At 33.2% G+C, this 27,363-nt stretch overlaps 4 protein-coding genes across 8 annotated transcripts; 1 reads left to right on the plus strand and 3 right to left on the minus strand.

Moving 5' to 3' along the window:
* Positions 1-1,801: 1,801 nt before the first annotated feature.
* On the minus strand, positions 1,802-8,964 carry LOC103833355 (probable serine incorporator). Of its 5 annotated transcripts, none has more exons than XM_033276472.1 (13): positions 4,602-8,964; positions 4,101-4,314; positions 3,941-4,014; positions 3,688-3,847; positions 3,551-3,575; positions 3,365-3,454; positions 3,106-3,277; positions 2,941-3,014; positions 2,746-2,815; positions 2,511-2,582; positions 2,301-2,434; positions 2,146-2,219; positions 1,802-2,058 (listed from the first exon to the last, which is right to left on the minus strand). In XM_033276472.1, the coding sequence occupies exons 2-13, from the start codon at positions 4,288-4,290 to the stop codon at positions 2,009-2,011; spliced, it is 1,185 nt and encodes a 394-aa protein (XP_033132363.1). In that variant the 5' UTR covers positions 4,291-4,314; positions 4,602-8,964; the 3' UTR covers positions 1,802-2,008. The 5 variants fall into 5 exon arrangements, with proteins under 5 accessions (XP_033132363.1, XP_009107691.1, XP_009107690.1 ...); XM_009109443.3 differs by having other exon boundaries at positions 4,101-4,317; positions 4,602-8,963; XM_009109442.3 differs by having other exon boundaries at positions 4,101-4,357; positions 4,602-8,963.
* On the minus strand, positions 8,674-16,908 carry LOC117127489. The gene is made up of 7 exons (XM_033278023.1): positions 16,846-16,908; positions 10,111-10,292; positions 9,931-9,935; positions 9,809-9,885; positions 9,514-9,720; positions 9,264-9,368; positions 8,674-8,985 (listed from the first exon to the last, which is right to left on the minus strand). The coding sequence occupies exons 1-7, from the start codon at positions 16,906-16,908 to the stop codon at positions 8,674-8,676; spliced, it is 951 nt and encodes a 316-aa protein (XP_033133914.1).
* Positions 16,909-17,553: 645 nt separating this feature from the next.
* LOC103833354 lies at positions 17,554-18,722 on the minus strand. Its single transcript, XM_009109440.2, has 3 exons — positions 18,099-18,722; positions 17,904-17,975; positions 17,554-17,776 (listed from the first exon to the last, which is right to left on the minus strand). Exons 1-3 carry the CDS (start codon positions 18,669-18,671, stop codon positions 17,774-17,776), a joined length of 648 nt encoding a protein of 215 aa, XP_009107688.1. The 5' UTR covers positions 18,672-18,722; the 3' UTR covers positions 17,554-17,773.
* Positions 18,723-23,621: 4,899 nt separating this feature from the next.
* On the plus strand, positions 23,622-26,384 carry LOC103833353 (probable chlorophyll(ide) b reductase NYC1, chloroplastic). The gene is made up of 10 exons (XM_009109438.3): positions 23,622-24,119; positions 24,239-24,317; positions 24,391-24,526; positions 24,600-24,674; positions 24,771-24,966; positions 25,052-25,120; positions 25,455-25,594; positions 25,666-25,788; positions 25,863-26,055; positions 26,132-26,384. Exons 1-10 carry the CDS (start codon positions 23,826-23,828, stop codon positions 26,318-26,320), a joined length of 1,494 nt encoding a protein of 497 aa, XP_009107686.1. The 5' UTR covers positions 23,622-23,825; the 3' UTR covers positions 26,321-26,384.
* Positions 26,385-27,363: the final 979 nt, after the last annotated feature.

A 27,363-nucleotide genomic window follows, 5' to 3' on the forward strand; every position in this document is an offset into this window, starting at 1 on the left:
GAGTTTTCACCAACTTCATATTCTTCTCTCTGTAAGTTAAACCAAAAAAAATTCTTATTAGTTTGTTATCACCTCCTATCTCAATGTATAAACAGAAATATTATATGACCTGGTTTTTCACTGCTGCTAGTTCATCCTTTAACTGACTAACCGTTTCCTGGAGTTCATATTGCTTCTCTTGCATTTCAGAAATAGTCTTGTGCTTAACTTGGAAGCAAGCTAACTTGGTCTTACTCATATTTCTGCCCATTACTCTCATACGACCAGGATTATCAGGTCCTAACAGCTTGACGAGTGTATCCTCATCTTGATTTTTAGCAGACGATGGATTGGCACCACTACCAAGCTCAGCTGCCTTTTGCTGTACATCAGACAACAAACGGTTAATATGAAAAGCATTTGATATAGCAAACCATAATTTATGTTTTTCACTTACAATCTTTTTAAACTTATTAACTAAAAACATCATCACTGCACAACACAAACAAACACAAACATTGCTTCACTACAGAATAAAACAACTGAGCTCCACCATAATATACAGTATCAGGTAAAAATGAACACACAATGATCAATACACAACAATTAAACTACTTCAAAACAAACATTAAAACATTCGAAATTTCAAGTGTTCTATAAAATTAAAATAATTTTAATAAAAATAATTTCATTATAAACTTACCCGCCCAACCCCTAGTTTAATATATAACAGATAAATGATTATTATTTTAGGAAAGCAAATTCTATCTGATATTCTATAAATGTTATATATTAAAATGTTAATGTAAATGATAAAATAAGACATGTTAAACAATTAATTAAATGGTTCTATAGTGATTTCTAAACAATTGATAAAAATTAGCACCCTAAATTAATAGATTAGATACAAAAGATGTATATACATCCATTAGAGATGGTAGAATATGTGAAAAACTCCAATTCTTATAAAAAGTGAAATCTATAATTCTTATAAACAAGTGAGTTTTTTCTTGTGTTAACTCCTTAGGGTGAGCATGTGGGTTCACATACCCAATAATAATCTGAAACTTATATTATGTTTTTAGAGAAAAATAAAAAATCAGAAATAATAGTATCTAATGAAAAATAGTAGCCAATAAAAATTAACCAAGTTATATTTTGTTTATGAGAAAAAATGATAAAATAGTACTAATTGCCCGAAAAAAACTTTGACGTTGGTAACCCTTAAACCCTAAGCCATAAGCCTTACACCTTAAACTCTAAGCGTTAATAACCCTACGGTTTAGGGTTTGGAGTTTTTGCTGACGATGTATAGAGTTTAAAGTTTTACATTTTGGGTTTGGGAACAGCGTTAACAACATCCTAGTTTTTTTTTTCTAGCAATTAATGTTATTTTCTGATTTTTTACCTTTTTAACAAAAAGTGGATGTGGAAGCCCCTTTAGTCCGGTAGTTTGATTAAGGGTTCATTAATGCTTCTATGCCAGAAGATCTAGGTTTCAAAACCCAGAAAACGCAAATTATGCAGATTATGGAGAAAAAAAGGTTACAAGAGGTCTTTAGCATGGTGCAGGGCGTATCATCGAACGTGGATCTCATAAGGTGGCTCGGAGTGATGCAGTCAGATATGCATTCTCATATGATGGTACAATTATCGGCTGTAGAATCGTCTATGTAATATTTCTCATCGTTGTAATAATATAATCAATCATACGTTAAAAAACAAACAAAAAGTGGAATATAAATCGTCTTGAAGCCACAAGTTCACCTCCACACAAGAAAAACTCTAAAAGGTGAAATTTTGAATATCATTGAACTTTTTATAAATAAAGATGTATAATAGAAACCCCCATGAGGGTCACAGTTAATAACTTAATATTAATCAATAGCTTGTATCCTACACAAATACAAACATATGATTTAACAAAATTCCCCAATCATAATATTCTATCTATTTTTCTGGTCAGATCCAAACTGATGGTGAAAACATCTGTCTGGTTTTACTAATACAGAGAGGTGACAAGTAGCTCTTATGTTGTTTGTCTGTTCTTCAGTACCATTGGAGCCACCAACATCCAAACTGCCACAATCATTAGTTCCACATTAGAAACATCAAAAACCGTCTTCATTCCATATGAAAACCGGTAAAAAGGAATTTTTTACTTACTGTAAATGCAAACCGCAAGCCATTCGTTTACTATCCTAACCCAAGTACTTGTCCACCCAACGTCAATAGTCCACCTAACAAGAAACGAGCTTTGTTTATCAAATTTGAAGTTTATTTTTGGAATATGAATAATGTTTGTTCCCAAGAAAACTTACCTTTTCATGGAATGATGAATATTCCAACCAATAAGTAGCATTGCAAAGTACATTGCTCCCGTAGCAAACACAAAATGGAAGAATCCGTATCCGTAAGGAATCGCGTCTTCTTCTTGGTTCTCATCTTTTCTAAACTGTAAGGCCACTCGCTATTAATGATCAATTTTGTGTATATTTGCTGCAAATTGACAGTTATAGATGACAATAAACCTGAAAGCATTGTGAATCTACTCCCGTGGAGAATGTCGCGATTACCATCGCAAGCAGTGCAACCACAAAGCTCTGCACAACAAATATATATATATATATATATATATATATATATATATAATATATAGATCCTTAGTACTTTTTTGTCAAAAAGATCTAAAATTGTGACAAAAGATTCTTGAAAAGGTGCTGAAAACAAAAGAAAAGATTCTTTAAAAGTTTTGAGATTGTTTACTATGATGGTAAGCCAGTCCGTTCTGCTAGAAGATTCAGCATTTCTGTTGCAAATTTCTCCTACTGGCTCACTGCAAAAAGAAATTAGTAATGTCACAAGACTCATAACACTTACTTTCTTGATCATGCATGTAAAGAGAGGCTACGCTCTAGCTAATTGCTCCATGGTATTAAAGATAGAACTAATGAAACATGCCTTCTAATGGCGCACCAGCAGATGAAAACGACATAAAGCCCCATAAGCGAGGGAGTCAAGAATCCAGCATTTATCTGTTAAATGCAAAGCAGAAGGAGCAGTTTTCACAAATCTAATCTACATATATGACAGAATAATACTATTGAGGTAACCTCATTGACTCACTTTGGGATGTAGAGAGATACTTGCCATGAGTTGGATTAGGAACAAAGTCCATGTGATAAAAAATATGTTGAGAAGGCATGATGGATCAGGCACATACCATATGTACATCAAAATCACACCTAATATGCATAAGGTATACGCAATAGTTGCTAGTAGCATCACATGGACATGGCTGCAACATAAAAGTTAAATTAGAAAATTAACTGTCATTTTGATATGTGTCCCAAACTATATAAAGAACAATCTCATGTTGTCTCACCATCTCTCTGCGTCTTTTTGGGATAGGAAAAATTCATTGAGCCATGTAATGAAACTGATGATACTAATAAGCTGTATCAAGAGAAAGACCCTACAACAACAAGAAAGAGAAGAAGTTTTAGGATATCTGGTAAGGTTTTTAGTTAAAAACATCACACAGATTCTGAGATAAGATTAGAAACTGTACCCTGCACCAAAATGTGCAATCTCCCCTGAGAAGAAAAACAGAACAAAGACAAAAGCCATGTTACACGTCAATAGTAACTGAAATTAGAAAGCGGAAAACGATTAAACTAAGATAATTGAGGACGATTAGCCTTATACCGTAAAGGTCAATGATAGAAGAAGGCAGCAAGAAAGGGAATATGATTAATCCAGGCCACATTAGAAGCTTAGCAAACCACCATCCTGAATGCCATTTATCTCTTGATGAATGCGTCTTTGACGTAGCGACGGTTGAGAGAAACATAATGAAATAAAATAGCTTGGGAAACAGTTAAGGCAAAAAAAATGTTTCGGAAGAAATCTTAAACATGTAGCATGAAAAATGTGTATACGCCTGGTCGAATAAGGATACAAAACATCCCAAGCTAACCCGTAAAACTCCTTCAGTCCCTAAACAGTTTAGCCCATCTTTACAATTCTTAAATTCTGCAATATTGAGTAAACACAATCATTATTAATCTGAAAAACATTATTATGAAAATTTTGTGATGCTAAGAATTAAGAAACCATACTTTTCATCTCTGTCAAGGCACCTCGGCCATAATCACGGACAACCCAAGCTAGCAGATTCACCAAGAGGAACATTAGACCATACAAATATCTAGCCATCCATGGATTGTAGCCATTACGAAATTGGATAAACCATGAGCCATTCTTGATTACTTCATAGCCATTGTTGTCACTGCTTGCACCGGTCTCCATTGGTATTTAAACTTAGCAGATTCTCTTCTTCACGACATTGGAATATCAAAAATATTTGGAAAATAAGCTGTTTAATACCATCAATCGCCAATCTCACTCACGGTCTTCGGGAGATTATCAGTAAATTATATATTTTGAACTAAAAACATCCACGTATAAAAAAACCTAAAAACATGAAAGTTATCACACATGCTAGATTCAATAAGAAAAAAATATATATCAAGATTCAAACATATATACTATTGAATTCCCAAAATTCAAGATTTAGCAGTAACTAATATGAAACATTTTAAGTGTAAGGAATCACAAACCAGAGTAAAACAGATAAAAGCTCTTAATTAAATCCAAAGAATTTCCTCTTCTCTTTCTCGAGCTAGCTAGTCTGATAAAACTTCCGAAGCACCCTCAACCTTTAATGAGTAACAAACGAGTAATATAGAAATCTTAAATAACTAAAATAGATCGTACTAATGAAAATGGAATATTAACTAATGATTATCAAAATGTTAAGCAAAATAAAAGTATCAAAATCTCTGAAAAAGGAAGAATCCTTTTAACTAAAAACCCAATAACTAAGAAGCGGCCAGGAAACTTTCAGTTGAGAGGGAAACGAAAGCTTAAAGTGAAGATAAAAAGGGAAACATGTTATGGAAAAATCCTTGATTTTGGGGGATCATTGTATACAATTTGCACTCCAAATGAAACGTGTACGTGCATTACTGGGCTAAAGAATCTTTTGCAAGTGAGCAAATTGTAAATGCTATCAGCGACATCACCTACGCTTTTTGCCTTTATTTTTGTTTTCTTTTTTACCAGAAATTCAGAAATCGTTTCCCTTTATTTAATTTTAGCTTGAAGAAAAAGCAAACTTGATTTTTCTTTTATAGCTTCACAGGTCCACTTCACGCCAACAATTTAATTGCATTTTTTAGGATATATATTATAACAAAAAAAAAACATGTTCTAAAACTCGGCCACCTAGCCGAATAGGCGTCCGACAGAGGGTAACCGCCGTGATTTTGGTACAATCAGTTAAGCTAGTCAGAAACTCGAATAATCACTTAATGATCCGATTAATCGCATTTTAAGCGGATCAAAACCAAAAATATTGGACTTATTTAAAAATGTTTGGGCCATAAAAACAAGCCCAATAATTTTAAATGAAATGAGACTTCGTCTATGTATTTATAGGAGATTCTAAGAGCATGTTTATTGTAGGTCTCTTAGGTTGGGTCTCTTATTTAAGAGAAGTTTCTTGGCTTTTTTAGTTAAAAGCTAAGAGACTGTATCTTATATTACGCTAAAAAATCAAATATAAGACATAAAAAGATTGTAACGCCCAAGAATCGAACCCTGTACCAGTAAGCAACAAAGGTGTCACAAACCACCGGACTATGTCGTCCAAATGTCTTAATTTTACATGTATTACTATATATTTGCATATTTATAATTAAAAAATATAAAAACTAGGCTCCAAGTATATATCCCGCTTAATCCCTAATTTTTCGGTAAGTCGCTAGACCCGGAATTACCGTCAGACTAGCACATATAGTGTAGTTCCGAACATGGCAAAAAAGTAAGGGACCAACCGTAAGTCGATATGATTTTATGATATATCATCAATACAAATAATAATACTCCTTTTACCATTGTTTTGAAAACTGGACCGAATACCGACGTGGTATAGCTGCCGATTGACTGGTTAGACCGGTTCAACCGGTCGAACCGGGTTTTATGTTTTTCAGAATTAAATATATATAATTATATATTTACACCATAAAGACCTAAAACAAAGTAGCTCTTTTATTAATTACAAAAATAAACAATAAACATAAATCTAGCTATATATACGATAAAGTGAACAGTATGTAAACTGAAATTGATAAAACCAAATGCGTGACCGTTCAGATTACCGTATTTATTTATTCTTACTATTAAAATTTCAATTTTTAAAAATATGGCAAAATAAGAATAGTATATGAGATCTAAAAATATTTTTCTACATTGAAATAAAATTAAAAAACTAATTAAATAGTGATAGTAAAACTTTGATTTTGAAATATTAATTAAATTTTAATAACAACTGAAAATATATTAATTATATGTTAATCTTTTAGAACCAGATTTTGAAGTTGACCCAGGTCACCAGGTTTACCGGTTTTTTGCCGGTTCTTTTCAAATCCGAATTTCAAACCAAACTGGATTCGGCTTTTTCAACGAATCACAGTCAGACTGGTTCAACCGGCCGGTCCGGTTTTCAAAACCATGCCTTTTACTAAAGCTACATATCTTAATTTGTTTTTTCCAATTTACCCAAATTAATCAAATGTAATTTTGAAAAAAAAAAACAGTGAGGATGTTATTATTAATATTAAAACATATTCCTTACTATATATATATATATATATTATTTTTATATTCCTTACTATATGTAAGAAAATAAAACAAAGATTCATCTTTGAAATTGATAGGAGGTATCAATTTTCTATTGCATATGGTGATGAAGTAGACTTAAGATAAATTCCAAAGTTATTAGTTTTGTTGTAAATTAAACCACATCTAAACAACATATTTGCAAGAAAGTTAAATCCGTAAACTATTAATACCCTAAATTGAAAAACTACCTTTAATATTAAAGTACAAAAGTAAATAATTATTCTAGTCCTACGCTACGCTCATCACAAGTAATTATTCTTTTACTGAAGGTTTACATCGTGTTTGTTAAAAAAGAAAGTTACATAATATGTTTTATTGTTATATACGGAAACTGAAAAGAGAAAAGCTTATAAATGACGCATAGAGAAGAGAAGAACACGCACCTAGTATATCTGGCATGGGTCTTAATTACTAGCACTACATATCTATATATAATCATTACCCATAAATTGAGGTTTTAATTATGTTTAAGTTACGTCTAATCTGTTCGAAAAGCTAGATAATTACTTTACTTAGCAGAAAGCAAAGAGGGAAAGAGTGGAAAAGTGAGAGTATTGAGTGGTCCCTCTCTGCCTCAAAATCTTTTGAAAAGTTGATCAATATTTTGAGTATTACCAAAATATATATATATTTTGAGTGTTTCAGTTCCAAGAAAACGTAGGAAAAATATACAAAACTCGAATCCCCATTTCATTTTCGCAAGAAAATTAGGGACTGGCCAGATTAAAATATCTAACTTGAAAACCAGTTTATCATCACCAACAGCAAGCACTCACATGCATGTATGTTATAAGTCTTGAGAGATTCAAACAAAAAAGAAGGGAGATGGAAGAGAACCTGTAATTTTTCTGGTGCAAAAAGTTTCTTGAATCTATGAAGCGATCGGATCGATCTGGAGATTTAGAAAAGGTTATATAATCTTTTACCTATAAATGAGAAACCCAAAAACGACTTGAGAGAAAAATGGCACTAATGATTTTAGGTTTTGTTGTATCGTCTGATTTTTTGATATTTAAGCCATTGCTCTCTCTTTAAACACTTGTTCCCTATATATGATGTGTATGCCTGCTTAGAATATAATTTGTGAAGCTTATTTATTACTTTTACAATATTATTTATGCTTCTTGATCGTCAGCATATTCATTTATGAAGATCCTCTTTTTTTTTAACAGTCTATTTTTCTTTTTTCATAAAGGTTAATTTTACTTGTACACCTCTCATCGGATCTGGAGATTTAGAAAAGGTTTATTATATAAATCTTCTACCTATAAATGAGAAACCAAAAAACGACTTGAGAGAAAAATGGAATTAATGATTTTAGGTTTTCACTAGTAGTTGTTCAAAAAAAAAAAAAAAAGGTTTTCACTAGTAAAAAACTACCGCATAGCCACTACTACTTCGTGGCTATAGAAGAGAAATTCGTGGCTAGGGAGAAAAGAGCCACGGTTTTAGAGTCGTGGCTGGAATAAAAACATGGCTTATTGTGGCTAGTAGCCACGCTTTTTTTTGTGGCTTTAATAGTCACGGTAATAACTTCTTTAGTGTGGCTACTTTTAGTGGCTTTAAAAACTGGGTTTGCCACAGTATTGCCACTATGTATTCGTGGCTTTAAAAAGCCACGGTTTTGTTTTTCATTCACGTGGTAATGGTTAGCCACGTTAAAGCCACTTTCTATCTGTGGCTATTATATAACCATTTTTGTAAATGGTTTTCCTCTTTGATTTGTTTTAATTTGTCAAATTCAACAATTTATATTTCCATTCAAATATTAAAACATTGCACATATAATTAAACAGAAATTGCATATATATAAAAGAGTAGGTTCAATATTACACAAACATAGATAATTTTACAAGGGAGAAGAGTTTTAAAGACTCTAAGAAGACTCTACAAAAGATGAGCTAGAGTTTGATGAGCTTTGTTACAAAAGAGAAGACAGGAACCTACTTAAGGCTGAGGAGTTGGGGCTTGGGGCTGAGCAGAAGTCTGTTCAGTAGGTGCTTGTGGGGGACGAAGCATTTGGAGGAGCTGATTGATTGCATCTCTTGTTGATGCAAACTCCTGCTTCATTCCGGACACATCCTGCTTTACCTCAGACACGTCCTCCCTCACACTTTGGAGACTTGTCTCAAGACCTCCCACACGCATCTCTCGCTCCAGGTTGCAGGCAAGACCATTAGGGACGCGTGAAGAAGGTGCTTGCTCCCTGTATTGGGCACTGCCGAGTCCATAAACATGCCCCCTCTTACCCTTAGCATTCTGTTGAACATAACAGAAAACAATTTTAGTAAAAGCTTTCTTCACTGTAAATAAACAGAACCTGCACAGATCTAAGTCATATCTAATTCTACCCGCAAATAACCAACCACATTCTTAAGCAGCTCTAAGTCATCCAATTCCACATACAAATCAGAACATAAAACAACTGAAACCTAGTGTATGAAAGATGAGACGAGAAGGAGTAGATGATGCACTTGGACTCCCGGGTGATCCGTCAGTGTTAGAGAGCTGTGTGGCTTCCAGCTCGGCTTGAGTACCAGCTCTTCAGCACGGTAGTCCACAAAAGTCCTATCTGGTCTGGTGTGTGTCGCTCTGACTAGGTCAGTGAATGATGGCCTCTCATTAGTACCAGAAGCCACCATCTGCAAAAAAGGAAAATAATTAAAGTAGATTAGAAAGAAAAAAAAGACCAGTATTAAGAGTATAGACATGGAAAGATACCATGTTATACTCAATCCTTGCAAAAGACCGAAGTCCTGCATTATGCTAGTGGCAGCCTTTACCCACAGGATCAGACTTGCGAGAATTTGCAGCCTTCTTGCTCTTCTTTTTAGCTGCATCGGTCACCCAATGCTCCAACAGTATCATCCAGTCAGCTTCATTGATGTACTTTGGCTTTTTCTGTTGCCTCTTCTTCTTGCTTATCCTTTCACCAATGGTTGTCCACGTTTCTTTCTTCCAAAGACCGTAGACTAAGTCATTAAACTCAGGGTCCTAATAGAAATTTTGCTATAAAAGAAAACAAAACAGTAAGCGATTTTGAAACATGTTAACGGCATAACAATGTGTACTAGTCACTTACCACAAACGTTTGCCACCATGATTCCCTCCTTTCATCAGGAACCTTCCTCCAACTCTTCCAAGGCCCCATGTAGTATGCTTGCCAAGTTGCCCGAATGAAAGAGTTGACACATTAGTCAATACCAAACCTAAAACGATAACCAACATCAGTAACAGAAACAATACATCACAAAAAATACTAAAAAATAAACAATCATCGCTAACAATCCTAAACAGAAAATATCCTAAGCAATCACAGCCATAAAACAAATAACAGAAACTATTTTAGTCTAAAAAAGAGATGGAGACTAAATGTAATCTTACCATAAAGCTCCATTGATTTTATCTGGATGGAGATGAGGCTGTGCTAGCCTAGCAGGTGAATTGAGCATGGCATTGAGAGTCATCTGCGGGTAGCTATTGGAACGAGAAGAGGAAGCAGCATGGTTCGAAGCCGGTCCAGTAGCACCAGGAGGCATAGGAGGAGGTACTCTTGGTGAGTTCATCTGTTCACAACCAATGAAAAAGAAACATTAGTATACAAGCAAATATAAATAGAGACAAAGCGAAATAAAAGAGACAGAGAGAAGAACATGAGAAATTTAAACACTTTTGGTCACAAGAACACTAACTAGACATAGACAAAACCCCTAATCGAAACCTTAGATTGCATGTGTAATCGTAACCCTAGATTGGAATGAAGAAACCTTAGATTGCATGTGAAATCGAAACCCTAGATTGGAAATAAATCGAAACACACACACAAGCAAAGAATTAAAACCCTAGAACATCTAATCGATTCGGGATCCTAAGGTTTCTGATTTAGCGGAGGAGATTTTAGGAATGTTCTTCCACCTAAAACTATTTATAAATTTTGTTTACAATTAATCTCCAAGTAATTTAATGGATCCTCCCTCTTAGATCCACAACTCCATATTTTTATGTTTGATCTTATCTTAAATCAACGGTTTTAAAATGTAATATTTTCTTGATTAAAAAACTTACAACTACATCATTAAGAATTACAAACTAAATCAAATAAATAGTTTTTTGATTTAAGACTATAAGCAAGACACTTCACCTATCAAGGCTGGGGCATCCTTTGAGGGCCACCTCCAAAAAGCTTCATAGATAGCCACTTCATTCATCCTCCATCCGGAGCACGCTCAAAGTCAGTAGGACTCCTCAGTTCCATAGATAGGGGTAAGGAATATTTCCTTAGAATCTCCAAGATATCTTCGCCTTGAATCTCGGAGCGGGGCCCATCTCCATCAAGCCTCCGTGAATGGTGATGGCTCAAAGGAGCCACTGGAATCACCTCGTGTCAGCTTCAGAAACTTCTCCCCATGAAGAGATGGGAGACGAGAAAATACTCCCAAAAAGGCGTTGATTGCTCATTCTTCTATGCGGAAAGAGGATGAGATTGAGAGAAGGGATGAAGTCAACACAACCTCAAGAGGTCCATATATACACTACATGACGCTCTCGTAGCAAGAATGCCGTCAAAGAAAAAGGAAAGGTATAATTTTCAGGATATTCATAAATAATTTAAGTTTCCTTGCAAAGGATTTGGAATTTAATTTCCGGAAAGATTGTATCCCTCAGGGGAAAAAAGGAGATTCGCAAAAAAAAAAAATGAAAATCAACTGATTCTTTCCAAAAATAATCCCTATACAGCTTTGGTTTAAGTAAAAAGATTCTTGCTTCCGGGCGACGACAACCGGCATCGACGGCATATCAACCCATAGATCAAAGTAACAAAAGCTCATTGCAGCATGATTATTTCCGTAAACTCCTGCTCCAGACCGGGAATCAACAACCTGAGCTGAAAAGTCAAATACCCACTGAAGTACTATGATCAGGCCTTGTGCCACTAAGATAAAAAAAAAAAAACATTAGCAAGGCCACAGGCCATTTAAACAAGTCTTGTCATCCATTGAAATGCTTGACCATGATCACGAATCCTGCTAGATCAACTGACTTATCAGGCTTCGAGCCTAGAAACATCCATTTGACCCAGGTCTACGTTCGACAACACATCTCTACTCCGGGTTTAAACATGGCACATGCCTAGACAAACCTGGAAAAAGGTATCACGGAAGCGACACCTTGCTCAAAACAGATATGCTGAGAAGGATTGACTATGGTCGACTGAAGTGCACAAATTATCTCCCGAATTCAATGACAAAATCTAAATATAAGGAGTAAATTATCGAGGAAAAATAATACATGAAGAGATTACACCATCCTCTGAGTAGGATGGTGGCCTTCCGATTCCTGCCTGGAGAAATCATGACTCAAGTTCCGGCTCCATTCCTGCTTCCGGGGTATATATGGAAAATTTCTACTAAGTAAGATTCTTCCATATTTACGAATATGGAAGACTCTAGCCTAATAACCGACTACAACTAAATTATAAAAGAGGATCCAGACCCTAGAACAAGTGATCGACATTTAGAGACTAAGAAAATAGAGTTAAGCGACTAAACTAGGGTTTATACACCAAATGTTGTAGTTCCTGCTCATACAATCAATAAAATCTCTCTTTCAGTCTCGTTAATTGCTCATCACTTGTTTATTTATGATTACGTAGTACCTACAAAGATCCCACATAAAATTAGCCTAACATGATGCATCATAAGTAAGGGCTACAAAATGATCTATTGAACAGTGTTCCTCGATAGTGATAGTACATGGCCGCTTGCTTTTTCATTTTTCTGCATTCATTACGGTCGTCGGGCAGGGTATCTTTTTCAAGATATTCACGATGATCCGGGTCTGTTCATTCTCGATAGAAAAAATAATTGATAGTGTAATTTCCTACTCCGTTGCTGGCCACTAAAGCACGACAAAAGAATATTCATTGCGGTATTGCTTTACAATTTTTACAATCTTTATTTTTAATTTAAAAGAAACAAAACTTAATTTTTTGTTAATAAAGTTTTGGTATATATACGATACGAACCCACCCATGGCCAGTTCATTGAGTTGCCAGTTTTTGGGTTTATAATACAAACTAGTATTACTGCCCGTGCATATAGCACATGTCGATTTATTGTGTTTAAAAATTCTTTTGTGTTTTTGCTAAAAAGATTATTTGACCAAAATCTAATTTTCAATCAGAATAATTATTACTTTTGTTAAATATTTTTGTGAACCTGGATAACAATGGCACCTAATATTAGAGGTGAATGCATTCAAACAAAATGGATAAAAAAGGATAATACAATAATTCTTATCTTATTTTAAAAATACATGTGTTCAATATTTTTCCAAAAACAATTAATATATATATATATATATCAAAATATAAAATATAGCTAAAATACTACATTTGATCTAGTATTTTTAGTTTTCGATGGTCCATACGTACAGTAACAAATACTTAATTTAATATGAATTTAGAAAAATTATAAAGTATATCTAGCAGTTTACACTGTGTTGTTAATCTATTATTTTACAGTTTTATGATTTTGTCGATTTATGTACATAAAAAAAAAACAACCCATATTGGTTATTTTGATAGTTTTTTTTTAAATTAAAATTTACAAATTTACCTTGCTATTCTATTAAAAACTTTTTGAATGATTAGGCTTTCTGGACAATTATATGTTTTATTTTAAAATATCAATTCTTTCTGTTTTTAGCTATTTGTTAAAATTACTGGAAAATAAGAATAGAAAATTTAAAAAATATCAAATTAATTACAGAAATTATTGGAAATTTTGAAACTAAATGGTGAAGCAATAATGTAAGCATTAAAGAGTTAAGGCCTTAATTTTGTGGTGCGTAAAAACTACTGTAAAAAGGTAAAACGAAATTATCTCTTTACCTGAAATTCGGACTGGTCAAACGGTTTGCATATCATTTATCTAACTCACTCATCTTCAACCTTCGCCAAATTTACTCTAGAATAGATCTCACTAATTTTCAATCAGCTTTGATTTCTAAAGCATATCTGCATCAAACAGAAAGAATTTAAAAACTGAAAAAAATATAAATATCTATGCTTTCTGAATTCGTTATGAACCATACTGCAAATTCTGGAAGCCATGCAACAAAATACTTAGGTTAGACGGATCTCTCCATATCACCTTACCAATATCAATCTCTTCCAACACGATGTTTGAAACTCTGAGGCTTTGAAAGAGGTTCAAAGACGCCAGTATATCTATCAAAATATACATGATTTAGAAAAACTTGTAGATGATGAAAATAGAAGTTTCACATGGGTACAGAAAAAAAAAGATGAGTAAACCCGTTAAAATTGAAAATTTAGGAGAGGTAATGGATCAGTTGTTTCTTTGAGCAACTGAAGATAGTAAAAGAACGGTGAAGGTTTTTTTTTTGTTTTAATGAAGCTTGTATATAAATTTGTTGATGATCGCACTGACTTCAAAGTAATATATTTATATTTTTTTTGATCAAAATAATAAATATATATATATATATATATATATTTATGGGTGAATTTGCGAGATAGCCAAAACCAAAAATGTAATTAGGAAACTGACTATGATTTTGACATAATTGAATTGGTGACATTTAACCCTCATATGATCCGGTTATGTCCTTTATTACAACAAGTTGCTGGTGAAACATGAATATAGATGACGTCGACTATAATCTATGTGGCCCAACAAAGAGGTGAGTTAGTGGTAACTTATAAAAGAGAGGAGAACCACGTGACTTATATATTTACCGCATACGGATTTTCTATGCGCAGTAATTGGTGGATTAAAATATATCTCCTTCCAATATATTTTGTATTCCATTCACTAACCTCAGTCATTCCAGTTTTAAGAAGAGTGTTGTATTCTATCTAATTACCACTGTAAGTCCATTCGAAGGAATTCAAAAGCAAGAATGTGAAGAAAGCAAGGATTACCTAATTTGAGGGAACGACCATGTAATTTGAGGGAACAACCACATACATATGCATCAAATGCTCTATTCCACATGGTCAAAGTAGTATAGGATTATAACTCCATACACAACTCCTAAATATTAAACATTACCATAACTCCTAAATACTAAATCCTAAATTCCAATCACTAAACCCAACCCCAAATGTGAACTATAATATGTAGTTATAATATTTTGAATAAAATTAAAATATAAAATAGTATATACTATTGACCACATATATATGCATCAAATACTTTATTCCACATGGCTGAAATAGTATAGGATTATGACTTCATTCATAACTCCTAAATATTAAACATTACCCCAACTCCTAAATAGTGAACCCTAAATTCCAATCACTAAACCCAAAACCCAAATGTAAACTATAATATATAGTTATAATATTTTGAATAAAATTAAAATTTGAAATAGTATATACTATTGACCATATATATATGCACTGAATGTTCTATTCCATATGGCCGAAGTACTATAAGATTATGGCCCAAATGTAGCTGTGGTTAACGAAATTTGTGTGAAGTTTACACTTATGTGGATCTGGTTAACAAAATGATAAAATTGAGTTTTAAATTCTTAGTTTTGATAGCAACGATACAACTACAAAACATAATTTATGCTTATGTACTATACAATCGTATTTATATTCTATGTTCTACAAATAAAATAGAATACAACAAATAGTAAAGATTATATAATTCATTTCACATGAATGGTCTTTCCATTTTATGTACACATGATCTATTCCGCTTATATACACATTGCATAATTATATATAAATGAGAATATATTCACCAGATGGCCCAAATCCAGTTTCAAACAATCTATTTGACAGCATAAATCTTTCATTTGTAACCTGAGAAACAAAAGGAAAAGATAAAAATGTTAGGATTCATATAACAAAGTAAATGTAAAATAAATTGTAAAGTATAACAATAATGTGAAATGAAACCATGTAAGACATAGCGATATGCATAGCTCACGATCTTAAACCACACATGGGAATATATACGAAAACCCTATCAACTAATCGCAAATCCCTACAATGAAATATGACACTTAATCCAATGTCAACCCTAATCTTGCAGTGACGAACTCAATATTCTAGAAACTAACCCCTCTCCAATCATCACTAAACCCTACACGGAAATATAAACCCTAATACAAGTATAAAAATACGTAAATATTAAAACACGTATGAATTCATAAGATAAAGAAAGTGATATTAAACGTTCGAATTTATTTCATTCCAAGTCAAATGGAATATAACATCTATATTTTATTCTATTCTAAATCAGATAGAATATACCTAACGGAGATCATGTCATTTCCAGACGGTGATAAAATAGGCATTAGAACTACCAGAGAAACCCAAATCCTAAATCAATTGGCGAACTTCGAAGCGGAAAATCAGATCTGAGATGCAATGGTAACGAGGTTGTAGATTTACTATTTATAGTACCCTAATTCCGAAATAGCCCAAATAGAAAAGAAAATAACAGTATATGAATAACAACATATAAACACCCGAGAACTTACGGTAGTTCCAGAGATCTGACAAGAATCGACGGTGTGAAGTAGAATAGGAACGGTTTGGTACTACTCGCCGCTGAAACTTTAACGCTGTCGTGTGGTCGACGATCTCCGACGAAGAGAAGATGATGCGTTTACAAAGAATGAAGAAGAAGTCAACAATTCAAAACAAATCCAGTGGAGATGACGATGCGAAGCAAAACCGTACCGGAGAGAATTCAAGACTACGAAGATACCAAAGAAGTAAAAAAGAAATATGTGAAGTTAGTAAAGCCACGATTTACTTTTTTGATATAATAATTAAGAATATTAATTTTTTTTTTGTTTCAGGTTTTGCCGGTTTCAGGAAGGGGCAGTATAGTATTAATTTATAAAGTTAACGCCGTATATAGAAACGTTAGAGAAAATGGTTTTGCAGTGAATTATGTGTTTTTTCCTTGTCATACAGCCTAATTTCCCTATATTTATATTATAAACAGTTTTATGTTTACAAAAAAAATAAAAAACAGTGTGAAAGAGGTGGTGAGATCGTGGTTTCAGAACGAAAATCAGTGTCTTTAGATAATGTAGCCATAACCAAGAAATATAAAAGAACCTTACCCATTTGGCTAAACGCTTCAAACATTTGTCTGTGTCCAGATCGCCCATGTAAAGAGATGCCATCATCTCTTGTTCTATCTAGCCGTCTCCACAGCTGCACTACAAGGTAAATCACCAGAAACCGCTACTCGGTTGGCATTTTGACAGTTATGCTAAATCTGAACCATTTTCAAGAAAGTGACTCAATCAATAAAAAAAAATGGTATAGAAGATGCCAACCGTGAAAGGATTAAAACACATGGTATCTTACCATGATAAATCATCTTTGACTTCAACACATTTTCTTCACGTTGTTGGAGTGCTATTGCTTATGCAGAGACATTAAAGAGTATGTTTTATGAAAACACACAGAAATTGTGTGGAAGATTGAGTTAAATTAGAAAAAGATAGTGAGTTTAGCTTAGAGAAATCTTGATCAAAACGATTGTGGATAAGGAGTTTATTATACAATTATTCAATTAACCAAACAGTTTGAAATTTTGTTAATTTAATTTAGAACGTATGATGATAATCAGAAAGTTTTTAGGAATTTGAAAACAGATTTTTAACATTTTTTTACAAACAATTAGATGCTAATATCATATGTTAAAATTTGATTGATTATCTGACTTGTGCTTTAGTATATAAAATATTTTTAACTGATTCTACTTTCGCTGGATTTTTGCTATTAATCTAACCTAGACTGGTTTAGGGTTCGTGGTTACACTGGAGAGAACCATAGTTACTATCTCGTTGAAGTAGTTGACGTATGAAATGTCGACAAGAAAAATGTTCACGTACGAAATAACACAACCAAGCAATGGCAATCCAGTAGTATTTATCTATACAAAAAATCTTACAACTCATTTCTCCATAACCCACAACGTATTCAACATATGTATCTCTGGTTTATTCCTCTTTCATCTTTGGACCAGCTCAGGATTTTGTTTCACTGCGCATTACAAAACCAAAGCGGAGACATATAATCAGCCTTCTCAACAACCTAAGATATAACCGAAACAAAAGAGCCCATGTTCTTTCGATTTACCACTAAGAAAGACAAAAACCAGGTTTATTACCTTACGATGACAGTCTTGGTGTGAAATTTTCTGGTTGTTAATATTAACAAACACCTCGCATGACACTTTTCCCTGCAAGATAAACAGTTTTACTTTAAATCCTAACTTTGACACAATAAAGTTTTCAAAAAGTAAATAGAAGTTCCAAAAACTGAATCAGAGTTCCAAAATTGGCGGATGTTCCAAGTGAATTACCTGAATTGGGATTTGAAAGAGAAGAAGACCAAGATCACCTTTGACCTGAGCGATGGTATCAAAAGGGATAACACCTTTAGCCAAATCACCGATCAAGTAAATCACATCGTGAACAACCTCTAGACCATCGAGTTCAAGAGTCGCGTTAATATAAGAGCTATCACGAGCACGAAGGTGTCCACCTCGAGACTTGACAAGCCCTAGCTCTCTCCCTCTATACCCAATCGAGACCACAAGCGAATCGTAATCAAGGGAGAAGAAATCGCGGTTCCTGACTTTGATCGTGAGCGAAAACGAGAGATCGAGCGTGGGTCTAAACGAATCGAGGACTCGTATGTGGTTGAGCTGGATTCGAGAGACATTGATTTCTGGATCCGAAGGGTAGAGGAAGTAGGCGGCGGCGGAGAGGAGGAGGATTGCGGCGGTGAAGAGGATAGAGCAGCGGAGGCTGCGGAGGAACGAAGGGCGACGGTGGCGGCGATAAGGAGTTAGAACGATGACCGTTTGAGAAGGCTGTGACGAAGGAAGAGGTGTATAAGGTATGCCGTATTCTTGCTTCGACGCCATTATCATCTGCCACGACGAGTTGAGATAGAAGGGGGTAATGAAATAGATTTTGGGAATTGTTGGGCTTTTTCGGTGGGAGTTACATTCTTAAATTGTGTATTAATTTGTTAAAGCCCAAATCTTTTGGGATCCTGATTGTTAGACTGTGGAGCAAGAAAGACCGTTGAGAAAAAAACAATACGATCAACGGTGTAAGATTTAGGGGTTTATTGAATCAAGTATTTGAGTAAATCCAAAACAAAATCCATGATTTAGGTAAATCTTGCAAAAGATTGTTACAAGTCTTAATGTTTTTGAAAAAAATTCAGTGCTTTTGAAAAAACCTTTTAAATTTTCAATATTTATTTAGAATAATTATTTTTAAAAAAAATACTATAATTCAATATTTTTATTGTTTTATGAAATATATGGAATATATGAAAGTTTCTAAAAATATAATTTTACTTAGATTTTTCATTTTTTATTTCAAACAATTTTATCTTTTTTTAAAAAAAATATCAAACTGTCAAGTATTTTTTTTTAAAAAAAATTTCAAATACTATTATACAGAAGGATGGTATTTTGACTCATTTTTTTTTACTATAAAATATCATCCAAACCCCTCCAAATCTCATTTGGTAGATTTTATTGATAAAATCCATAATTTTCAATAGCTCGAATTTGAGAGAACTTATACAAATAACTAATACCAATAAACTTGATAACTGCGAGAATTCTTATTGACTAAATTCAGAGATCTATAAAATCCAATAAACTTGGATTTCATATAGACTGTATAAATGTTAGATACAATAAGAAGAGATTTGAAAAAAAAAATTGAAATCCTCTCAAATCCTTGATCCAATAAAACCCCATTAATTTTATGTTTCTATAACTTGCGAAAAGAAAAGAAAAAAAAAACAATATATAAGAAGGCATGGTGTAAGATTTAGTTTAGACCAATGACGAATTTTAGTCCGACCTGTCATAATGAATTCAAGTCGACAAATACAAATACCTAGCTACATCTATGAACCTTAGTAGTTCTCAGTGACCCACTTGAAATCTATCTCTTGAAAGCCATTATCATGTTGACTCTTCACCTTTATTTTGTTTGAAATCACAGTAATTCGCCGTCATCACAACTCATCCTCCATCATTTAATTATGTTTTAACTCTTTCATTGATGTTCGTTTCAACTCCCTTTGTTTCTCTTTCTTTATAAATTATCTTGTGGAATCTTCCAACCAAGCCAACTATACAACTTCTATAGAAAAAGCTAAAGTGATTGCCATGAAATCTGCTATATCCACCAAAAAGTCTCTTGTCGCAGTGTTTTCCGACTATATTTAATGAGTTACAATTACTATTATTATCCTATCAAATTCTCCTTCTTTTTTCTTTTTATTAGCTACTTTGTCTGTATTTGATGACAAAACAAAAAAAAATTAGCTACTTTATTTCTCAATTACTTTCACAAATTTATCTTTTTTCTTTCTTTAGATAAAGTTCTGATTTTATGGTTCTTAAATTTTATCCGGTAGATTTTTATTTGCTAGATGCCACATTTGACCATCCAAATCTTCGTTTTGTTTTGTTTCTTTTCATGAAATATGATTGTCTTGTATTAATTTTATGTGCTTAACATTGGAACTTTGATTTTTGAATAAATCAAGAAAATGATATTGAAAGAAATTTATGGTGCCTTTTCCAGACAAACCGGTGGTCATTATGGCCGGATTAATATTCGTTGGAAAGCTTGCTAGTCTATATAAAGAGAGCATACATGTGAGAAGATTATGAATATACAAGTCAAGTCCCAATCAACTCAAAAATTCTTTTATTCTCTCTCTCTCTCTCTCTCTCTCTCTCTCTCTCTCTCTCTCTCTCTCTCTCTCTCTCTCTCTCTCTCTCTCTCTCTCTCTCTCTCTCTCTCTCTCTTTTTTTTCTAATGTACTCTCTTTTTATGTTCCATCACTCTCTCAGCAAAAGAATATAATATACGTATATAATCTTACCAAATAATTAATTCACAACATGTTATCAACAAACGCTCTCAAACCAGCTAAGACATTTGTTAAATTTATGTCTTTCAATATATTTAGTTTATTTTAATGTTATTATTTTTTTGGATAAGCTGCGAGTAAATCCTTAGTACCACAGCCCGTTCGACAGAAGAAGAGGAAGTTCGCCCCAGAAATGGACGAGATCATCAACGAGGAAGTCGAAAACCTTCTTGACGCCGGGTTCATACGAGAAGTACAGTACCCAGAATAGTTAGCCAACGTGGTGGTGATAAGGAAGAAGAACAGGAAGTGGCGAGTCTGCATCGACTTCACGGACCTCAACAATCCTGTCCAAAGGACCTGTTTCTCTTACCTCACATCGACAAGCTGGTGGACGCCACAGCAGGTCACCAACTGATGAGCTTCATGGACGTGTTTTCCGGATATAACTATATCCTCATGCATCTGGAGGACCAGGAGAAAATCTCGTTCATGACATCCATGGGCATCTACTGTTATAAGGTCATGCCGTTTGGCTTGAAGAACGCCGGATAAACCTACCAGAGACTCGTGAGTCTTAGGTTTAGAGAGAAATGATATAAAGACAATAATACATATATACATTGCAATTTTTTTTTATCATACTATGTGTTTACGTACACATATTATAATCAAAAACTACATGAAGATAGAAGGAAAAAAAATAGACAATGAAATTTTTGTGTGTTTTGAATCAAGTAAATAAATAAAAATAGAATTTATAAAATTAAATTAAACTTCTTTTAGGATTAAATATTTGTAATAAAATTATTTACTGGTTAAAACGGGTAAAAATGGTTCAAGTTTAATTTAAAATTATTTATAAAATTTTAAAAGTTATTTATTCTTTCATAATTAAACTTAATTATCCTATAAATTAGTTATGTATCCATTAAAATATTTTACAATTAAATAAAATATATTAGATAAAATTGTAGATTGTTTTAAAATATTGTACAGATATATATATATATAGATAAATTTCTTTCTTCTATATATATATTATTTTATTCAATTCATAAATATATATATATATATTATTTAATTTGATTGAAGTATATAAAAGTTAGATATAAAAGTAAAAATACAATAAATTGATACCTAAATACAATAAACATATTAAAATGGAAAACATAATTATTAGATAGCAAATTGGGTGTAATAACTGTGGTATCTTAAAAGCTACATTAATTTTAACAAATATAAATTACTTATTATTATGTTAAAAATAATTTTAAAATAAAAGGCACAAGGTCTACTTAAAACACTTCAAATCTGTGATGATAATATTGTACTAGGTGTTCTGCCCACACATGCGGGCATAGTGTTCTTATAGATATTTATCTGTTTATAACTATTAAATCAAAACCAACATAATAAATTATTAATTATGTTTTTAGAAATAGAAATCAAACATTAAACTTTATATTTTATAATAAAAAATATTATTTCAGATAAAACACAACATATTTAAGAATTATCTTATGTTTTCAAAATATATTTTATTTTTGAGAATTTTATTATATTTACTTATAGTCAATTATCAAATATAACATATAAACAAATTATTATTAATATATATTCATTAGTTTTATCAATATATATATCCTTATTGTTGTGTTAAAATTTTAAAAACATTCACATATATTTTAGAAAATATATTTATTTGTTTGATTAGCATTTAACTATAAATTGTTTTATATCTAACTATAAACTTTATAATAAAATATTATTTATAGACAACAACAGAATATATCTAAGAATTATCTCATGTTTTAAAACATGTTTTTATTTTTAAAATTTTTATTATATTTATTAATAGTCAATTATCTAATATATAAATATAATAGTATTAATAGAAATTCATTTTTAATTATTTATATTTTAGATAATTCTTATTATTATTAATTTTAATCATTTATTTAATCAGATATATTTTAAATTCGTTTTTATTTTTGACTAATTTATATAATTTATTCATTAAGGGCATAAAGATTTATTATTAATTTTAATCACTTTTTTAGTAAGATAGATTTGAAATTTGTTTTTATTTTTTTGACTAATCTATACTAATTATTCGTTAAGGATATAAACGATATTAACCGCTTTAACTTTTAACGTAAGAGATTCGTTGCAAAAATTTACATTGCAAATAATAGTATAGAACTATAGATAGATAGTGTAGATTTGACCCAAAAAAAAAAAAGATAGATAGTGTAGACAAGGATTACTACTTGTATTTTTGAATTGCTAGCAGAACAAAAATATTTTATTATTTTCTGAGATGAAAAGCTTTTTGATTACGAATGGGAATAAAAAAAGCAGTTCACCTGTTTTACTGGACGTCCTGTTGTTCTCTTGCCATCCCATTCACACAGTTAGAGTAAATACATTCATTTTTCGGAAGCTATTTCTAGCATTATCTAACCCGGCGGTTTAAGTCAGTTAATCCACCTTGGATGTTCCTATCTTCGATGCCCGGAACACACTGACGATACAATCTACTCCTAAATTAATTATCCCATATATAGTAATCTGATTTATAACTAAGTAAGGACAAAGCATGGCCAAGCGGCAATCCGAATCAAATTTTGGGTTCATTTCTTACCAAACAGGAAATTTAAACCGCGTACAAAACACCAAAAAAAATCTGTTAAGTCCGAAAAAAACCCAACAAGTTTGGTGAAGGAAAAAGAATCTTACGGAATTGTCAAAGTCACAAGTTAACCACATTGTGTTTTTTTCTCAGTTAAATCCCACCATTAATTGATAATATCATCATTTTCTCCCACTTTACCGAATCGAACACGCTCCGAAAAATATCCCGAGCATGTTTAAGTAAACGACAATAAAAACACTGGTGACACGTGTCATTATTTGGCAAATAAGATGAGGTTACTGTAACGTGTGGTCATCACACTTACACTTCCTTCTTTCTTTCTACCACCTCCCCTCCTCATCCCTTTCCTTCTCCGATCTCTATTTATAACGTCTTCGACAAATACGATTATTAAAATATCTAATATTTTTGTGTTTCCCACAAGAAAAATAAATTTCTTTCTTCTATCTACTTCTTCGCTTGTAAGATACTTTTGCATGAAATTTCAAAGCTTATCACTCCCTCTGTGATTTAGCTATGGTTACTTTGACGAAGCTTCAAGTATACCCACGATGTTTGGATCACCGTCTCGGATTCATGGATCATCAACGGGTCGGGTCAAGATTGAGTTGTAGAGAGGGTAACAAAAGGGTTTATGTGCATCGGTGTGAGAGTGATTTAGAGAAGAAAAAGGTTGAACGAGGGAGAAAGCGTGAGAAAGAGGGAAAAGGGTTGTGGGATTCTCTCAAATCTGGTGTTACTAAGTTAGGGTTCTTAACTAAGGATGAGTATAATCAGAAAGTTCAAAATTTAGAGATGGTTTTCTCTTCGGTAAGTCTTAAAAGAGTCTTCTGACCCTTCTGTTTCAAGCTTTATCTTAATTGAGATGGGTTAATTAAGTGTAAGGAATATGTGTTATTGGGTACTTATGGTTGGTTATCTATTTGCAGATTGCTGTTCAAATTGCGAGATACATTGTGACGATGACGAGCACTGGAGCTATTCTCTTGATTGGGTTTCAATTGTCAGGTTAGTGTTAGTGATTTAGAACATTGTTTGAATGTTTTAATTTGTTCTGACTCCTTTGTATTGTAATGAAAAGGTGGAGATGGTTCGATGAATTCATTGGTTTGGTATAGCTGGCTCGGTGGAGTTATCATTGGAACCATGACCGGTGCTAACATGGTTTTGGAAGATCATTACCGAGCCGGTCCACGCAATGTTGTTATAACCGGAAGGTAATTTGTTTGTCTTCTTAATTTTCTTTTTGTTTGCAGTGGTGCTGACGTGTGTTTTGACGATATGTGTTAGCACGAGGGGACTAGGGAAAGCACTTGCTAGAGAGTTTCTTCTCTCTGGAGACAGAGTCATCGTTACATCTCGCAGGTTGTAGCTTCTTCATATGTGATATATGGATTAGTTTTTTTTTTTTTCACTAAGTGGAGTCTTAAGCTTTGTTTGGATTTTCTTTTGTGAAATCAGTTCTGAATCTGTTGATATGACTGTGAAAGAGCTTCAGCAAAACCTCAAAGAGATTATGAGTAAAGCTAGTGAATCAGATAGAAAGAAACTGGGTTTTGCTAAAGTGGTTGGTATTGCCTCTGATGTTTGTAAACCAGAGGACGTTGAGAGGCTGTCCAGTTTTGCTGTAGAAGAGCTTGGTTCCATTAACATATGGGTAAAGAAAAAGCATTATTTCATTTCTTTAAAACACTTTCTCTTTAAGATCATATTTTTCATTGCTGACTTTGTTCTTTGGGCAGATCAACAATGCTGGTACTAACAAAGGCTTTAGGCCGCTGCTTGATTTCACGGAAGAAGATATCAAGCAGGTAAAAGAATCCTTTATAAAAGTTTTAGCTTAGGACATCTCCAACTCCACTCTATTTTTCACTCCAAAATAGAGTTTAGAGTAAAAATGCTTAGTACTCTATTTCTCACTCTATAATAGAGTAAAATATAGGTTTACTCTATAGAGTAAATTATTTTTTTTGTTCATCACTCTATTTACTACTCTAAAATAGAGTAACACTGGAGCAAACTCGAACTCTATTATAGAGTTACTCTATTTTATAGTAAAAAATAGAGTAAACCATTGGAGATGATCTTATGGCTTGAACAATGGTGGAGTGAAGTTTATTGGTATAATATTTGAAATGTTTGCAGATTGTGTCCACAAACTTGATTGGATCGATTCTATGCACACGAGGGGCGATGGAAGTGATGAGTAGACAGGACAACGGTGGACACATCTTTAACATGGATGGTGCTGGTTCTGGAGGCTCTAGCACTCCTCTCACGGCTGTGTAAGTGATCAAAAATCATTCGATTCAATGGTACTCATCTTTACTTAAAATGGATTCGAGCATTGTTGCAGATATGGGTCAACAAAATGTGGACTTAGGCAATTTCATGGCTCTGTTGCGAAAGAATCCCAAAAGACAAAAGTTGGCTTGCACACTGCTTCTCCGGGCATGGTTCTCACCGAACTTCTTCTCAGGTATCCACTTGCTTCGACCCCAAATCTTTTTTTCTTTCTCGGTGAACAAAATTATTCAACGTTTTATTTGGCAGTGGTTCGAGTATAAAAAACAAGCAGATGTTTAACATAATCTGCGAGCTTCCGGAGACAGTAGCTAGAACGCTAGTACCACGAATGCGTGTTGTGAAAGGTTCTGGAAAATCTGTCAATTACCTAACTCCTCCAAGGATATTGCTAGCCATTGTCACTTCGTGGCTCAGGAGAGGCCGGTGGTTCGATGACCAAGTAAGTGACAGGTCTTTGGCTAATCCTTCCAACAGTTTTGCCTGCGCTTACGCAAAAATGTGTCTTTTGTTTGCAGGGACGGGCGTTATATGCAGCGGAAGCGGACAGACTAAGGAACTGGGCAGAGAACAGAACGAGGTTGTCGTTAACAGACGCGATGGAGATGTATACAGAGAATACTTGGGTCTCTGTTTTCTCTCTTTCTGTTGTTTGTGCATTCATCATCGTATCAAGCACCACACCTAGCTCTTTCCCAGGCACTTGAACAAATGTAAAGGTGCATGATATGTATAAAAGCTATATGTGACGGGACCAATTTGTTCAACTCTTCTCTGGTGATGACACCTTTATACGCATGATTATAATTGTAGAATCATTTGTTGTTTGAAAGAAGGGAAAACAAATTCTAAGATCTTTGTTTCTAGTTGGTTTAGGTTAGGTATGTATCAAAGGATTGTACACGTTTAAATGAACTTTTTCTAGACATTGACGGTCTAAATTCAGATAAGACCCTATTTAAATATGATCAAACTCAAATAGATCACATTTGAATGGGAAGAAGACCATGAACAATCGTGAACCATTCAGTTTGACCATGATATATATTGGTCGCCCAACTGCCTTTTTCGTTTCAATTTTTCTTGATCTCCTTTATTATATGGTCTAAATTCAATAAGACGTTTAATAAGGGATAACCCATCCCATGCTGACTGAAATCATGAATATGAGTGATTCTTCTCACTTGCTTCTGAAACAGTAGGTAGCTTGTCGCTGAGATTGGTTTAGTACCATGTCCCGGATTCAAAGTTTAGCTCATGTATGAAACCCAACTAATCACTTTTAAGTGCATGATCAGGTCTTTTTGCTTCTCTCACCAAGACAAACTGTGTCGATCATGTTGTCATTTTTTCTTGTTCTTATAGCTTATCTCCCTTGACTGACAGGGGCGGATCTACAGTGTGATGAACGGAGGCACGTGCCCCCGACTACTTTATAAAATCTATTCAGCAACCAAGGGAACAACTTGTTTTTGTAGACTAGTTGGTAAAGAAGCCTCACTGATGACTTATTCTTCCATGGTTCGATACCACTCATTTTAATAATTATTTTTTTGTTTTCTCTACTTTGTTGTACAGTTAATTTGCTGTTTGACACGTTTACAGTCTACTTTTACTGTATCTTTCTTTATAAGTTATAACTTATATGCAGCATTTTTCCTTCTTCTTCCTTTTGTTTATTTGTTTGAGTAAATTAGCTAAATATACTAACAAAGGTGAGATATCATTGAATGGAGGAAAATGGTAATGT

The sequence above is a fragment of the Brassica rapa genome, chromosome A08 (genome assembly GCF_000309985.2).
Source record: "Brassica rapa cultivar Chiifu-401-42 chromosome A08, CAAS_Brap_v3.01, whole genome shotgun sequence".
Taxonomy (NCBI): domain Eukaryota; kingdom Viridiplantae; phylum Streptophyta; class Magnoliopsida; order Brassicales; family Brassicaceae; genus Brassica; species Brassica rapa.